The sequence below is a fragment of the Herpailurus yagouaroundi genome, unplaced genomic scaffold (assembly GCF_014898765.1).
Source record: "Herpailurus yagouaroundi ecotype Mexico unplaced genomic scaffold, PumYag 159, whole genome shotgun sequence".
NCBI lineage: Eukaryota > Metazoa > Chordata > Mammalia > Carnivora > Felidae > Herpailurus > Herpailurus yagouaroundi.
In genome coordinates, this window is record NW_024412400.1 from 6,453,364 (window position 1) to 6,471,232 (window position 17,869).

General features: G+C 45.0%; 1 protein-coding gene across 3 annotated transcripts in view; it reads left to right on the plus strand.

The window, feature by feature from the left end:
* XYLB (xylulokinase) overlaps positions 1-17,869 on the plus strand; it is a 57,063-nt gene that overhangs the window by 26,646 nt on the left and 12,548 nt on the right. For all 3 annotated transcript variants that reach the window (XM_040479810.1, XM_040479808.1, XM_040479809.1), the window contains 5 exons: positions 817-857; positions 1,393-1,508; positions 2,267-2,382; positions 3,044-3,117; positions 4,613-4,709. In XM_040479810.1, coding sequence (XP_040335744.1) covers positions 817-857; positions 1,393-1,508; positions 2,267-2,382; positions 3,044-3,117; positions 4,613-4,709 — 444 coding nt within the window. The remainder of the gene's footprint in view (positions 1-816; positions 858-1,392; positions 1,509-2,266; positions 2,383-3,043; positions 3,118-4,612; positions 4,710-17,869) is intronic.

Genomic DNA, 17,869 nt, shown 5'->3' on the forward strand with positions numbered 1-17,869 from the left:
CTTAACCCTGAGGTAGCTACAGCTACAGTTTTGATGGCTATCCTTCCAACTTTCTTTCTATGCTCATAAGTAAACATATCTTATTTTAACTAACCTGGGCAATATTTTTGTGCAATATCATTTTATTGGTTGCCTACGGTCCAGTCGTCCCGCTTTATTTCCCCAGTCCCTGCCAGTGGAGGCTGATGGGGCTTCCAGTGTTTGGGGACACATCCAAACACTGGATGTGTTTGTACTCAGCAGTACCCATGGCTGGTTGTACTCAGCAGAAGTGACTGAGTACATCTGTCCTTCCCACATCTCCTTCCACTCACTTATTCATTCAGTCTCTCGACATTTAGTGAGTACCTACTGCATGCCAGACCTTTCAGCTCCAGGGTACATCAGTGAGCAAGGCAGACAAGAATTGCTCTTAGGGGCCTCATGTCTAAGGGGGACGGACAGTCCCCTTTACCTTCTGCTTGGGTGGAAGGAAGCCCCAACTCCTGCCTCACCTTGTGACACACTCTGCCGTGTGTATCCTGATGTCTTGACTTGGGCCCCTTGGTTCTTGGCACTCTTGTGAGCACCTGATGGTGGGGAGTTTGGGCCCCTTTAGAAGAAGCTGGGAAGCATGACCACAGGGACTCTACCCCCTGACCCCTGGGACCTTCCCTTGGGCCATCCTGAGCCCTCAACTCACCCTGTTCCTTCCTCTACCCTAGCATGTGGATTGGGGCGGGAGGTAGGGGCTGGCTCCCACCTGGGGGTGAGTGTGGTTTGCTTTGTGGCTCCATGTGACCTCCAGCTAACCAGAGGCTCCCCTCCTATTCTCAGCGTCGCTGGCAGGCATGAGGCTGGAGGAAGGTGACATTGCGGTAAGGTGACTTCTCACACCTACAGGCGGAGCTAACTCTTCCTGCCCTAGGGGACAGGGGTTCTGGGCCCCAGTAGCATCTTTGTTGTCTATTAGAGGGTCTGCTGGCCCCAAAAGGCAGCTGAAGGAGGGGATAGGAAGACCTAGGCCCCAGGACCTATTCGTATCTCCTCTGTTAGAAGGTCATGGCCTTTGCTGGCAGGTCCCCTTAACAGTGGCCAGTCTTGCTTGGTGCAGTGACAGAAGGGTCTGACCCTTCTGGGTCTAGTGGGAAAGTCATTGGGGAATCAGTTGTTACCCAAACCATTAGTTAGATGTAATTGTGGTTAAATTCTAAGAAATTGGCCTACAGTTTCCGTGAGATCCTAAATCTGGTTGCTAACTTTGGACTTACCTGATGTGGGAGGGTCAGAAGGAGGTTTCTCCGAGGAAGGGACATTTAATCAGCGGTCAACGGCATCAGGAGTGACATGATGGGGGTCAGGGCTGGTACAGCTGAGCAGAGAGGCGCCTCACCTCTGCCCGTTTCTTCCCAGGTCAGCCTGGGCACCAGCGACACCCTATTTCTCTGGCTCCAGGAGCCCATGCCCGCCCTGGAAGGGCACATCTTCTGCAACCCCGTTGGCTCCCAGCACTACATGGCACTTCTCTGGTAGGCTTGGTGGGGAGGAGGGTGGTGTGGGCAGGTCTGGTACCATCTGGAGCCCTCAAGTCATTGTGCTCAGCAGCTGAGACCCCGGGACTCGTTGGGTCCTTCTGACAGCAGAGCTGGGTGGGGAAGAACCCGGCATCTGGAGTCCCCCCCAAACCCAGATTGCAGTCCCATCCTCAACACCTATGTCTTGTGTGCAGATGCCACAGCACATGTGAGTCACACTTTGCTCATGAAATGGGAAGAATAAAAGGTTTACTTGGTAGCGTTGTTATGACGTGCCTAGCACATGGTAGGCCTTCAACAGATGGTAAGAAGCACATCCTGCCTCCTGACAGTCGTCATGGAGGAGGTGTGCTCTGTACCCTGATCCACAGGCCTTTGGAAACCCACTGGAAGCTACTCAGGGAAGTTTCTGAGCCTCTAGGCCCCAGGAACCATTGGAGAATATATAGGTCTCTTAAGTTTACCAGCTCTGTTCCATCATCCGGGTGGTATGATGTGTAGAAGCCACAGCTCCCTGTCTCTCCCTGGTATTTCTCCCTGTCTCTCGCTGGTATTTCAGGGCTGGTTGTGGCAACCCCACAAGAGCCCAAGACCAGTGCGTTTCCCTGCAATTCCGAGGGGCCTTTGCTGGGCCCGATACCTTGTGGTCCAGCCTGACCTGCAGCCCTTCTCCCTCGGATTCTTCACCAAAATATGTGGGTGCAGTCAGCAAGCACTGGGTCCCTCCCTCAGAGGTGTGTGTGCTTCTGCAGCTTTAAAAATGGCTCCCTCATGAGAGAGAAGATCCGTGATGAGTCAGCTTCCTGTTCCTGGAGTGAGTTCTCTGAGGCACTGCGGTCCACGGAGATGGGGAACGGCGGGAACCTGGGTAGGCTGTTTGGTGATGCCTGGGCCTGTCAAGGGCAGCGGTTGCTGGCAGAAGGGACAGGGCCTAGGGCCTCAGGGGTATGGGGAGGTGAGGGCCATGGAGCAGCCAAGGGGAGCCCTACCTGTCTATCCTTCTGCCCCATGGGCCTTCCAGACTAGTGTGAGACCCCATGATCTGAGTAAGGTTGGGCCGTTCTCCATGCTTTGAGTGGAAGTCAGGCCATAACTGCATCTCTGTCCCCCTCCGAGGCCCTGGTGACAACATCAGGGACGGCAGCCACGGCTCCTCCTCTATCCCATTGTGTCCTCCACATGTAGCTTTCTGTCCCAGATGCAGCGTTCTGTTAGGAATGGTGGCCGGCCTTCTGAGCGGGGAGGAGACGTGTCTCCCTTGATCAAACCTGCGCTGGTATTTCAGGGCTGGTTGGGCAGCCGCCTCTGGCCCGGGCTGCAGGTGAGAGTGGGAAAAACCGTCTCTAAGAAAGTGTAGCTCAGGGCCTTTCTTCCTGTCCTGCTGGAGAGCAGGAACCAAGGGTATTCCCCTGACTCTTCTGGTAGACCCAGATGTAGGCTCATTTCACCCTGTTCTTTAATAAGTCTTTGAGAAGCTTATCTTTTGGTTTTGATTCCCGACAGTGAATCTCTTCCCGGTCTTGTTTCAGGTTTTTATTTTGACGTAATGGAGATCACCCCTGAAATTATTGGGCGCCATAGGTTTAGTGCAGAAAACCACAAGGTACGTGTGGTATTGGTATTGGAGAGAAATTGGCTCCATTTTTGAGTGCTAAATGTAACAATCGCCTATCAGATTCTGCTGCTTTAGGGACGTCATGTATTTACTCATCTATTATTAGAGCAGTTTCTTTTTAAGTTTATTTATTTTGAGAGAGAGAGAGAAAGCAGGCAGGGGAGGGGTAGAGAGAGGGAGATTCCCAAGCAGGTTTTGCACCGGCAGCATGGAACCCGACACAGGGTTCAAACCCACGAACTGTGAGATCATGACCTGAGCCAAAGTCGGACGCTTAACCAACTGAGCCACCCAGGTGCCCCTAGAGCAAATGTTTTTGATGTGCCAGAGTGCATTTTAGTGCTGGGGAATCAGCAGGATCTAAGGCAGACATGCTTAGAAAGCAGAGTGCAAATCACCTGTGTCCATGCTGACTGTCACTGAGAGTCATAGAGACTGTTGACTTGGCGGACTTAACCCTGCACCCCCGAGGACTGACACTGTCTCCAGATCAGGAATGCCTTCCTGATGGAAGGCTTCTGGGACGGGGGGCACTAACATTTATTGAGGGCTGTTTAGCTCCAAGCACTGTGCTGATGGTTTCCTATATCCCTCATTTACTGCTCATAGCCTCTTGAGGTCCAGAGAGGCTAAATCATGTGCCCAAGTCACCAGGGCCTGGGTGGTGGAGGGGGGCCTCCAACCCCAGTCCTCCCTGGCCCTGAAGCTGCTGTTTTGTTTCTCCTCCACCCTGCGGCCTTTCCTAGGTGGGGTCGGTAAGTCACTCTGTCTGGTAACTGTTACAGTTAGAGTAGGCATTGGATTTGTAGCTGATGAAGCCATTCTGTATTGGGTTATAAGTGGGAAGCTTTATATAAACTGTAGAAGGAAGGAGTTCATCTCGGTTTTCTGATGAAAGATCAGAGAAGATACAGAGAAGGTATGCCTGTTCCCTTTTCCATAAACCCATCGAGGGCTAACAGGGAGAAGGTAGGGTCTATGCTGGTCACAGGGGCTCAGGCATGGGCAGAGCTTGGGTTGACACCCATCAGCAGCTGTGGGTCGTCAGCATAAGCTGTAGGCTGTCACTTAGTGAGTATCAAACACCCAGACCGGACTCTGCCGTCTAATTGGGTCATTGTAACCACCCTGAGACACAGGTACCGATATTACCTCAGTGTTGTTAAGACCCCAGCAAGGTCTGCGTAACTTACTTGAGGTCACAGAGCTGAACCCTTGGCGGCCTGAGACTAGCCCTCTGATGCTCTGTTTCTCCAGAGCAAACATGCATGAGGCTGGGAGTGTGTGTGTGTGAGTGATGTGTTTGTGTGACAGGTGCTTAGTTGGTTGAGCCGCACCGGAGGTCTGAGTCACAGTTTCTGAATCTGGGCTGTCATTTAAAAAGACCACACACACACACACACACACACACACACACACACACACACACAATGAAGGGAAAACAAGGAATCTTCACTCTGTGCCTGCTTTCTCTTGGAGACAGGTCCCAGCATTCCCCAGGGATGTGGAGATCCGAGCACTGATTGAAGGGCAGTTCATGGCCAAGAGGATTCATGCCGAGGGCTTGGGCTACCGAGTCAGTAAGTGAGCTGCTCGTGGGCTGTGTTCTGGGGCACGGACCCTCATACCCTGAGGTGCCTGAGACCCTTCCCAACCTCCAGGCCAGGCCTCACAGATTTGTTGTGGCTTGATCACAAGGGCAGGAGGGACATGGAGCCTGGCCCCCGTGGCGGGGGGAGAAGGTGAGTCAGGAGCGCCTGTGGGCAGACAGGGACTAGGAGGCAGGCTATTCTGCTTCTCTGCTCTGTCCCCATGAGCCTGGCCTCCTGGTGAGTAGCTGTAGCACTTGGAGACCTTTTGTAACCTGAATTTCCAAGATGCTCCAAGCTCTGGACCCTGAGGACATGGGCAGTGCACGTGGGAAAGGCCTAGGTGGGGTCCATCTGCCCTGGGGGGGCCCAGTCCAGCACCGTGGCTCCATCGGGGATGAATGGGGATACAGAACCACTGTTGAAACCAGAGGTCTGTAACGGAAAGGCAGAGCGGGGTAGGTTGGGGAGAGGGGCACCTGGGGGGAGAAAGGGATTTCTAAGAACCTGAGCTCCAGAATGGGCAGCTTTAGGTCCGTGGACTTCCCCTTAACTGCTGGCACTGGAGTGGCCTGGGGCGGGGCTTCTGCCGGGAGGGTGTATTTGTCCCTCTGGGCACCTGAAGCCTCTTTGCTTGAGCTCCAACTCATGATACTTTTATGGACAATCTGAGTTCTGTGTCGTATGTTTTATGTCTTTGAACCAACCAAGTCCGAGGATACTATAGCAGTAAGCATTAGGGAAGCCTTTTTGAGAAGCTGTCGTGCAGCATCTACTAAAGCCTCACATACACCTTCCAGCAGCCTCGCCTCTTGGCGAATGCATAACAGAAATGTGTACACGTGTTCTCTGAAGACGTCCAAGAGAACATTCATCGTGGCACGGTGCTTAATAGCCCTGCACTGGAACCCAACGCCCATCGATAGCAGGCAGGATAAGTGTGTGTGGGGTATTCATGCAGTGTGATACTACACAGAAACGAAAATCAAGCAGCCCCCACTAGCTGCAGCAAAAGGGGCAAATCTCATAAATGTAATTCGGTGGAACATAAGAAGCCAGACACAAAAGTGCATGCGGCGGGTTCAAAACCAGACAACACGATTTGCAGTCACTGGAAGCCAGGACAGTTAGCAGCTACCTTTCAGGAGAAGGCAGGAGAGGGCCTCTGGGGTGCTGATGATGCTCTCTTTCCTGAGTTACACGAAGTGTGTTGAGTTTGTGAGAATGTCAGGCTGTCGGCTTATGAGGGGTTACGTACATTTTTCAGGATGTATGTGTGTTCACCACAAATTTTATTTATTTATTTGTTTGTTTGTTTGTTTGTTTATTTATTTATTTATTTATTTATTTATTTAGAGAGCGTGTGTGAGCCAGGGAGGGGCAGAGAGAGAGAGAGAGAGAGAGAGAGAATCCAAAGTAGGCTCCGTGTGGTCAGCATGGTGCCCAACGTGGGGCTCGAACTCCCGAACTGTGAGATCATGACCTGAGCTGAAACCAAGAGTTGGACACTTAACTGACTGAACCACCCAGGCGCCCTCATCACAGATTTTCAAATAAATAAAATAAACATTATACACATTCTCATTTCTTTCCATTGCATCCCTCAGAGCGTAAAAAGAAATTCCCTGAAGGTCTCCAAAGCTTCCAGAATCCCCAGAAAAGAGGGATCGGTGAACAGGGCGGGGATGGTGCTGAGGTTGGCACCCAGTGCCTGGCACGGAGGGTCCTCCAGCCATCAGGAGGGGACACGTTGTGGGGGGCTGTCCCCAACAGTGTGCAGGAAGCAGCCGTGAGAGCAGAGAAGTCCTTCCAGGCACTGAGGGCTGAGGGGATAATGTCATCATTCCCAGCCTTTAAAGAATTTTTGGTGCAAAACCACATAGAGTTACTTATCCTCTTAGCAAAAGCTTAAGAGCAGCTATCAAACCTGTCTTGCCAGCTCTGCTGGGCTCCTTCCAAATAAGATTACGTAAACGAACATGCTTGCGACCAGAAAGGGCTGCACAAATGCGAGGCATCATTCTCCCCCAGCTGTGGTGTGGAGTGACTCGTGTTCTTAGGGGACTTGCTTCTGTAACTCTGTTACCTTCATGAATTCATCCATGTGAATCCGCGTAGCTGTTAGTCGTTCCTTCTCCCTGCACTGGAGTATTCCATCACGCGCTTGTGCTACGATCGACTTCTCTGGTCTTCTGTGGTGTAGGTTTGCTCTTGCCGGTTCAGTATTAGGAACCGTGGGCTGCTCTCAGTCTTGTCAATGTCCGTGGCTGATTCTTCCTTATTTCGTCTCTTCTGTGTAACAGGTGTTGGTAGTAAAGTGACAACCTGAGTACGGATTTTGTTTCTAGAGCCCGTTGCGTTTGGCTAGCACAGCGTTTAGTTATTCAGTCAAATACCTCTGCCCGAGCGGGTGCCGGTGCTGCCTTACTCTGGCCTCATGGGCTCCGTTACTCCCTTCTGGCCCTGCAGGCATTTCCACCTTCAGGCATTGGCCCCTGAGCCTATAGGCTCTACCTCTTTTCCTAGTAATTAACGTTTAAAATTCCAACATAGGGGGCGCCTGGGTGGGTCAGTCGGCTAAGCTCAGACCATGATGACACAGTTTGTGAGTTCCAGCCCTGCACGGGGCATGCTGCTGTCAGCGCAGGGCCCACTTCAGGTCCTCTGTCTCCGTCTCTCTCTCCCCATCATGTGCGCTTGCACACGTGCTCTCTTTCTCTCTCAAAAATTAACAAACGTTTAAAAAATGTCTCAGAACAGATACTCACATTTATTGCTTTTGATCAGTGTTTAGAATTTATGTTCTACTCAGTGATGATGGTCTCCACTGAAAGACATTATGTTCCCTCTCTACTCTCCTGTCTTTACCTCCCATTTTCCAGTTCCAGAAATGTTACTGTTCAGTGTGCATTATGCATCAATAATTACTTAAATTATACACTTGGTTGCTTTCTTTGATTACCACTATTAGATCACACATCTAAGTGGTTTTGTATTTGTATTTCCTCTTTGCTTCAGGACATCCTTGACCCTTCTTTCATGTAGATGTGGGAGTGTGGGGGGTGCTCTCAGACTGTAATAAAATAATTTTGCTTTCACACTTAAATAATACTTAACTGACTGAGTCACCCAAGTGCCCCTGTCTCAAAATAAATAAACTTTAAAACAAAACAATGTTGGGGCGCCTGGGTGGCGCAGTCGGTTAAGCGTCCGACTTCAGCCAGGTCACGATCTCGCGGTCCGTGAGTTCGAGCCCCACGTCAGGCTCTGGGCTGATGGCTCAGAGCCTGGAGCCTGTTTCCGATTCTGTGTCTCCCTCTCTCTCTGCCCCTCCCCGTTCATGCTCTGTCTCCCTCTGTCCCAAAAATAAATAAACATTGAAAAAAAAAATTTTTTTAAACAAAACAATGTTTTGTCCTTTTCTGACTTTTAGTGTTGCCAGTGAGAGGCCCATCTGAATGGTATTTTTGTCTCTGCAGAATCTTCTAGAATCTTTTCTTAGGGTTTTGAAATCTCTCAGTTAAAGTTTAGGTCTCAGCCTTCTTCCTTCATTGTGGTGAGCGCTCATTTCATTAGACTATATCTGACATTTTCTAGCTTGAGGAAATTTATCACATTATTTCTCTGATGATTTCTTTCCCTTCATTTTCTCTGTTCTTTTTACTAGAATTCATATTGACTGGTGGTTTTCAGCAGAGGCAGTTTTGCCCCCCAGAGGGTATTTGACAATATCTGGAGACCTTTTTGGTGTCGCAGACGGGGAGTGCTGCTCTCGTGGGCAGAGGCCGGGGTGCCACCGCCCATTCCACAGTGCACATGCCAGCCCTCCACAGCAAAGAATTATCCAGTCCGAAGGCCACCTGTGCCGAGGTTGAGAGACCCTGTACTGGACCAGCTGTTGGCCCTCTGGCCCTAATTTCGCTTTGCTTTGTTTCATCACAGAACTTGTCACTGTCATGCTCTATTTTCTAATTTATCTACCTGTTTATGGTCTGTCCTTCCTCAACTAGAATGTGAGCCCCCGGAGAGGAAGGGTCTCCTCTGTCTTGTTAGACCACCTGTTCCCACCTCTTAAACCACTCCCCGGTGGTAACTGGGCTCTCCCTAAATATTTGTAGAATTAATAACTAAAAGGATACTTTTCTCAACTGTCTTGGCTGTGGGTTCACAGTACTGAATGAGTAATTGGGTCTCAGTCTCGACAGCAAGCCTGGGTTCCTGTTCAAGTGCAAGATCCCTTCTTAACCCTGTGCCCCCCACCCACACCCCACCTACCCCAGCAGGAGGGCAGCCTAGAGAGGCTGTGACAGTAGATGGGGTGGCAACAGACACCAGATTTTTTTTTTTTAAGTTTTTATTTATTTATTTTGAGAGAGACAGAGACAGTGCGAATCGGGGAGGGGCAGAGAGAGAGAGGGAGAGAGAGAATCCCAAGCAGACTCCACAGTCAGTGCAGAGCTCGATGCAGGGCTCGAACTCACAAAACCACGGGATCATGACCTGAGCGGAAACCAAGAGTCTGACACTTAACCGACTGAGCCACCCAGGCTCCCTGACCACAGGCAGATTTAAGTTGAATCTTCTAAGCATGGTACAAGCTTAGAAGCTGGAGTCCTCTCTACAAAGGCTCTCCACATGCCGCAATCAGCAGGATTTTTTATTCTGCTTAGAAGGTGAATGTAGGGTATTTCTCTGATGGGTGCATGTCTGTCCCTTTTCACGTCTGCCCTGGCAGCTCAGTGTTACTCAAGTTCAGCTTTTCCTCAGGCCCTCCAGGCACCCTCTGCAGGTACCACCTCTGGAGGGCAGGTCTTTAGCTTGAGGTCAGGTGCTGCTGCTGCTCATTGGAAGTGGGTAGACAGAGAGGCTGAGTCTCACATTTCTGAAATCATTGGTCTACCCTCAGTGCATCCCCACCAACACTTAGCATTAAGCACCTTTGAATCGTTTGCTAATCTGATGGATGGAAACTAGTATCCCAGTGTTGGTTTAATTTGTGTTTTTCTTCCTTAATAGCAAGTTTGAACAGCTTTTGTAACTTTGGTTTTTCTCTCTGTGAATTGGCTGGTTATATCCTTCATCATTTTCCCCGTATTGTATTTCCCTTCTTATTCTTTTCTTTCCATTAATTTTTTTAACAATTTATTTATTTTGCGAGACAGAGACAGAGCGTGAGCAGGGGAAGGCAGAGAGAGGAAGACAGAAATCCAAAGCAGGCTCCAGGCTCTGAGCTGTCAGCTCAGAGCCCAACACAGGGCTCGAACCCATGAACTGTGAGATCGTGGCCTGAGCCGAAGTCGGACGCTTCAAACACTTAGATCCTTGTCTGCTTTCTGTGTTGCAAACATCTCCTGTCATTTGTCTGTTAACCTTTTTTTTTTTTTTCAACGTTTATTTATTTTTGGAACAGAGAGAGACAGAGCATGAACGGGGGAGGGGCAGAGAGAGAGGGAGACACAGAATCAGAAACAGGCTCCAGTCTCCGAGCCATCAGCCCAGAGCCTGACGCGGGGCTGGAACTCACGGACCGCGAGATCGTGACCTGGCTGAAGTCGGACGCTTAACCGACTGCGCCACCCAGGCGCCCCCTGTTAACCTTATTTATAGTGTCGGCAACTGAACAAAATTTTGATTAAATGAAACCCACCAATTTTTCATCTTAAATTTTATGCTTTTGAGATATTGTTTAAGACGTTTTACCATTGCCATAGAAGTGTTTTTTTTACATTTTGTACTGTTAGTGTAACTTCCACGTTTAGGACTCTGATCCGTCTGGAGTTCACCTTTATGAATGGTGTAAATTGGGTTCTGGCTTAATTTTTTTTCATATGGTGACTCAGTTCTCTTTTCCTGTATTATCTGTAGTGCCCTCTTTATCATTTATCAGGTTTTTATATATACATGAGTCTCTCAGGGCAGCTGCGTGGCTCAGTCAGTTACACGTCTGACTCTTATACCGACTCAGGTCATGATCTCACAGCCGTGGGATTAAGCCCTACATCGGGCTCGGCACTGAGCATGGAGCCTTCTTAAGATTCTCTCCCTCTTTCTCTGCCCCTCTCTCCGCTAGTACTCTCTAACTCGCTCAAAATAAATAAACAGCAAAAAAAAAAAAAAAGAAAAGAAAAGAAAGAAACCTTTCTACACGGGTCTCTCTCCACACCCCCTTTTCCACTCCATTGGCTTATTGGTCTGTTCTTGGGACAAACTATTATGTATTGCGGTTTTGTAGTTGTATTAGTTGTCCAGAGCTGCATAACACAGACTGGACAAAATATTTATTTTCTCAGAATCCTGGAGGCTAAAAATCTGAGGTCAAGGTGTCAGCGGGGTTGGTTTTCCTGAGGTCTCTCTCCTCGGCTTACAAGATGCCTGTGACTTCACATGGTTTTCCCTCTGTGTGTCCTTCTCATAAGGACAGTAGCCATGTTGGATTAGAGCCCAACCTAGTGGCCTCATTTTATTTATTTGTTTTTTTAAATTTACATCCAAGTTAGCGTATAGTGCAATAATGATTTCAGGAGTAGATTCCAGTGATTCATACCCTATGTATAACACCCAGTGCTCATCCCTTAATAACTGACCTCCTTAATGCCCATCACCCATTTAGCCCATCCCCCTCCCACAACCCTTCCAGCAACCCTGTTTGTTCTCTATATTTAAGAGTCTCTTATGTTTTGTCCCCCTCCTTGTTTTTATATTATTTTTGCTCCCTTCCCTTATGTTCATCTGTATCTTAAATTCCTCATATCAGTGAAATCATGTAATATCTGTCTTTGACGAATTTCTCTTAGCATAATACTCTCTAGTTCCATCCACATAGTTGTAAATGATAAGATTTCATTCTTTTAGATTGCTAAGTAATACTCCATTGTATATATACCACATCTTCTCTATCCATTCATCCATCTATGGATGTTTGGGCTCTTTCCATATTTTGACTATTGTCAGTAGCGCTGCTATAAACACTAAGGTGCATGTAACCCTTTGAAACAGCATACCTGTATCCCTTGCAGAAATACCTAGTTGTGCAGTTGCTGGGTCATAAGGTAGTTCTATTTTTAAGTTTTTTCCTCTATTTTCCACACTATTTTCCAGAGTGGCTGCACCAGTTTGCATTACTACCAGCCATGCAAAAGAGATCTTCTTTTTCTGCATTCTTGCCAATGTCTCTTGTTGCCTGAGTTGTTCATGTTAGCCATTCTGACAGGTATGAGTTGGTATCTCATTGTGGTTTTGATTTGTATTTCCCTGATGATGAGTGAGGTTGAGCATTTTTTCATGTGTCGGTTGGCCATCTGGATGTCTTCCTTGGAGAAGTGTCTATTCATGTCTTTTGCCCATTTCTTCCCTGGATTATTTGTTTTTTGGGTGTTGAGTTTGATAAGTTCTTTATAGATTTTGGATACTAACCCTTTATCTGCTATGTTGTTTGCAAATATTTTCTCCCATACCATCGGTTGCCTTTCAGTTTTGCTGATTGTTTCCTTTGTTGTGCAGAAGCTTTTTATTTTGATGAGGTTCCAATAGTTCATTTTTGCTTTTGTTTCCCTTGCCTCCGGAGATGTGTTGAGTAAGAAGTTGCTGCGGCCAAGGTCAAAGAGGTTTTTCCTTCTTTCTCCTTGAGGATTTTGATGGCTTCCTGTCTTACATTTAGGTCTTTCATCCATTTTGAATTTATTTTTGGATATGGTGTAAGAAAGTGGCCCAGGTTCATTCTTCTGCACGCCTCTGCCCAGTTTTCCCAGCACCATTTGCTGAAGAGACTGTCTTTATTCCATTGGATGTTCTTTCCTGCTTTGTCAAAGATTAGTTGGCCATATGTTTGTGGGTCCATTTTTAGGTTCTCTGTTCTGTTGATCTGAGTGTCTGTTTTGGTGCCAGTACCATACTGTCTTGATGAGTACAGCTTTGTAATACAGCTTGAAGTCTGGGATTGTGATGCCTCCAGCTTTAATTTTCTTTTTCAGGATTGCTTTGGCTATTCAGGGTCTTTAATGGTTCCATACAAATTTTAGGATTGTTTGTTCTAGCCCTGTGAAGAATGCTGGTGTTATTTTGATAGGGATTGCATTGAATATGTAGATTGCTTTGGGTGCTACAAAAGGTGGAATCTTTTGGGTTTTCCATATAGAGTATCATGTCATCTGCAAAGAGTGAAAGTTTGACTTCCTTCTTGCCGATTTGGATGCCTTTTATTACTTTGTGTTGTCTGATCGCTGAGGCTAGGACTTAAGTACTATGTTGAATAACAGTGGCGAGAGTGGACATCCGTGTCATTTTCCTGACCTTAGATGGAAAGCTCTCAGTTTGTCCCCATTGAGGATGATATTCGTGGTAGGTCTTTCATATGGCTTTTAAGATCTTGAAGTATGATCCTTCTATCCTTACTGTCTTGAGGGTTTTTATCAAGAAAGGATGCTGTATTTTGTCAAATGCTTTTTCTGCATCTATTGAGAGGATCATGTGGTTCTTATGCTTTCTTTTATTAGTGTGATGTATCACGATGATTGATTTGCAGGTATTGAACCACCCCTGCAGCCCAGGAATAAATCCCACTTGATCGTGGTGAATAATTCTTTTAATGTATTTTTAGATCTGGTTGGCTAGTATCTTGTTGAGGATTTTTGCATCCATGTTCATCAGGGAAGTTGGTCTGTAGTTCTCCTTTTTAGTGGGGTTTTTGGTTTTGGAAAAAAGGTAATGCTGGCTTCATAGAATGAGTTTGGGAGTTTTCCTTCCATTTCTATTTTTTGGAACAGCTTCAAAAGAATAGGTGTTAACTCTTCTTTAATGTTTGGTAGAATTCCCCTGGAAAGCCATCTGTCCCTGGACTCTTGTTTTTTTGGGAGGTTTTTGATTACTAATTCAATTCCTTTCCTGGTTATGGGTCTTCAAATTTTCTATTTCTTCTTGTTTCAGTTTTGGTAGTTTATATGTTTCCAGGAATTTGTCCATTTCTTCCAGATTGCCCATTTTATTGGCGTATAATGCTCATAATATTCTGTTATTATTGTTTGTATCTCTGCAGTGTTGGTTGTGATCTCTCCTCTTTCATTCATGATTTTATTTATTTGGGTCCTTTTTTTTTTTTCTTTTCTTTTTGATCAAACTGGCTAGGGGTTTATCAATCTTGTTAATTCTTTTAAACATGGTTCTTTGAAACTGGTTTCATTGTTCTGTTCTACTGTTTTTTTGGGTTTCGATAGCATTGATTTCTGCTCCAATCCTTATTATTTACTGTCTTCTGCTAGTTTGGGGTTTTATTTGCTGTTCTTTTTCCAGCTCTTTCAGGTGTATGGTTAGGTTGTGCATCTGAGACCTTTCTTCCTTCTTTAGGAAGGTCTGGATTGCTATATACTTTCCTCTTATGACCGCCTTTGCTGCATCCCAGAGGTTTTGGGTTGTGGTGTTATCATTTTCATTGGCTTCCATTACTTTTTAATTTCTTCTTTAACTTCCTGGTTAACCCATTCATTCTTTAGTAGGATGTTCTTTAGTCTCCAAGTATTTGTTGTCTTAACAAGTTTTTTCTTGTGGTTGATTTTGAGTTTCGTAGTATTGTGGTCTGAAAATATGCACGATATGATCTTGATCTTTTTGAGGGTTGATTTGTGTGCCAGTATGTGATCTGTTCTGGAGAATGTTCCTTGTGCACTCAAGAAGAATGTGTATTCTGCTGCTATAGGATGAAATGTTCTGAATATATCTGTTAAGTCCATCTGGTCCAGTGTGTCATTCAAAGCCATCGTTTCCTTGTTGATTTTCTGTTTAGGTGATCTGTCCATTGTTGTAAGTGGAGTGTTAAAGTCCCCTACTATTATGGTATTATTATCAATGAGTTTCTGTAGGTTTGTGATTAATTGATTTATATATTTGGAACATCTTTGTTTACAATTGTTAGATCTTCTTGGTGGATAGACCCCTTAATTATGATATAATGCCCTTCTTCATCTTTTGTTACAGGCTTTACTTTAAAATCTAGGTTGTCTGATGTAAGTATGGCTACTCTGGCTTTCTTTTGGTGACCATTAGCATGATATATGGTTCTCCATTCCCTTACTTTCAATCTGAAGGTGTCTTTAGGTCTAAAATGGGTCTCTTGTAAATAACATATAGATGGATCTTGTTTTCTTACCCATTCCGTTACCCTATGTCTTCTGATTGGAGTGCTTAGTCCACTGAAATTTAGAGTGAGTACTGAAAGATATGAATTTATTACCATTATGTTGCCTGTAGAGCTGGAGTTTCTGGTGGTGTTCTCTGGTCCTTTCTAGCCTTTGTTGCTTTTGGTCTTTTTTTTTTTTTTTCTTTTTTTCATCTTTTCTCCCCTCAAGAGAGTCCCCCTTAAAATTTCTTGCAGGGCTGTTTTAATGGTCACAAACTCTTGTTTGTCTGGGAGACTTTTTATCTCTCCTTCTATTTTGAATGACAGCCTTGCTGTATAAAGAATTCTTGGTTGCAGGGGCACCTGGGTGGCTCAGTTGGTTGAGTGTCCAACTTCAGCTCAGGTCGTGATCTCATTGTCTGTGGGTTCGAGCCTTGCATTGGGCTCTGTGCTGACAGTGCAGAGCCTGGAGCCTGATTTGGATTCTGTGTCTCCCTGTCTCTCTGACCTCCCATCTCTGGGTTCCATCCCTCCCATCCCTCCTCATGCTCTGTCTCTCTCCATCTCTCAAAAATGAATAAACGTTAAAAAAATCATTTTAAAAAGAATTCTTGGTTCCATATTTTTCTGATTCAGCACATTGAATATATCCTGCCACTCCTTTCTGGTCTGCCAAGTTGCTGTGGATAGGTCTGCTGCAAACCTGATCTGTCTTCCCTTGTAGATTAAGGACTTTTTTCTCTTTCTGCTTTCATGATTCTTTCCTTGCCTAAGTATTTTGTGAGTTAGACTATGATATGCCTTGTTGATGGTTGAATTTTGTTGAATCTAATGGGAATTCTCTGTGCTTCCTGGATTTTGATGTCTGTGTTTCCCCAGATTGGAAAGTTTTCTACTATGGTTTGCTCACATAAACCTTCTACCCCTTTTTCTCTTTCTTCATCTTCTGGAACCCCTATGAGTCAGATGTTATTCCTTTTTAGTGAGTCACTGAGTTCACTAATTCTTATATCGTGCTCTTTTGCCTCACTTTCCCTCTTTTTTTCTGCTTCATCATTCTTCATAAGTTTGTCTTCTGTATTGCTGATTTATTGCTCTGCTTCATCCATCCTTGCCGCCATGGCATCGATTTGAGATTTCATCTTAGTTATAGCATTTTTAATTTCATCCTGACTAGACTTTACTCCTTTTATCTCCCCAGAAAGGGACTCTATGCTTTTTTCAACCCCAGCTACTATTCTTATTATTGTGATTCTAAATTCTGGTTCAGGCCTCTTGCTTGTATCTGTGTTAAGTCCCTGGCTGTCATTTTGTCCTGTTTTTTCTTTTGGGGTTAATTCCTCTGTTTCATCATTTTGAAGGAAAAAAAGGAATTAATAAAGAAAAAAAATAAAAATTAAAAAAACATATTAAAAAACTAATAAAGGATGCTAGATCCTAGGTGTGTTTTGGTCTGGTTGTCAAAAGCTTGATAGATTAGAGAAAAAAGGGAAAGATAAGAAAAGGAAAAAAAGGGGGGGGGAGAAAGCTTTTGAAAATTTAAAAAAAATACAATAAAATAGAACAAAATGAAATGATGAAGGTAAAAATAGAATTTAAAAATTTACAAAGAAGTAAAAAATATAGTAGAGAAAAATCTTTTTTATAAAAACAGAAAATAAGGGGTGCCTGGGTGGCTCAGTTGGTTAAGCAACCAACTTCAGCTCAGGTCATGATCTCACAGTTCGTAGGTACTGATGTCTGTGCTGACAGCTCAGAGCCTAGAGCCTGCTTCAGGTTCTGTGTCTCCCTTTCTCTCTGCCCTTCCCCTGCTCGTATTTTGTCTGTCTCTCAAAAATAAATAACAAAAATTAAGAAAAGTCCAATTGGAATTTTTATTTAGGTTGCAATGAATTTATAGATTAATTTGCAAAAAAAAATAACACTTATATTAATTCAAACCCATCCAAGACCATGGAATATCTTTTAATTTACTTAGATATTCCCTTTTGTACTTTATTATTTTTTTAATGTTTATTAATTTTTGAGAGGGAGAGAAAGAGCATGAGCAGGGGTGGGGCAGAGAGAGGGAGACGCAGAATCTGAAGCATGCTCCAGGCTCCCAGGTGTCAGCACAGCCCGACATCAGGCTCGAACTCACAAACTGTGGGATCATGACCTGAGCTGAAGTTGGAGGCTTAACCCATTGAGCCCCCCAGGCACCCCTCCTTTTTGTACTTTAATAACAGTTTCAATTTCTTTCCTCATAGAGACTTTTGAATTTTTTGCTAAAGTATATCCTCACTAGATTACATTTCTGGTTGCCAATGTGAATGGTAATTTATTTTCTATCACATTTACTAATTGATTATTGCTAAAAATTCCATTGATTATTGTAAGTTGATTATTGTATATGGGAGCCTTATTAAACTTTAATTAGTTTGCTTATTTAAAATTCTTCCAATTATATAGTATATTGTCTGTAAATAATGGTAGTTTTCTTCTGTTTTTTCAATCCTTAAATATTTATTGATGTATTTATTTGTTTTATAGGTATGGCTAACATCACTAGTACTATGTAACAGTGTACTGGATAGTATGAGTCTTTGTTTTGTTCCTACTATTAGTTATCTATTGCTGTGTAACAAATTACCTCAAGACTTAGAAACTTAGGGGCGCTTGGGTGGCTCAGTCAGTTGAGCGTCTGACTTTGGCTCAGGTCATGATCTCATAGTTTGTGAGTTCAAGCCCCACATCAGGCTCTCTGCTGTCAGCTCAGAGCCTGCTTCGGATCCTCTGTTTCCCTCTCTACCCCTCCCCTGCTCACTCGCTCTCTCTCTGTCAAAAATAAATAAACATTAAAGAAAATATTTTTTAAAAGACTTAGCAGCTCCAAAAAACAATGAGCATTTATTATCTTGCATGGTTTCTGTGGATCAAGAATTTGGGATTAGCATAACTTAGTAGTTCTGGCTGAGGTCTCTTATAAGGTTGAAGTCAGTATGTCATCTGGGGCTGCAGTCATCTGAAGGCTCGACTGCAGTAGTCATCTGAAGTAGTCATC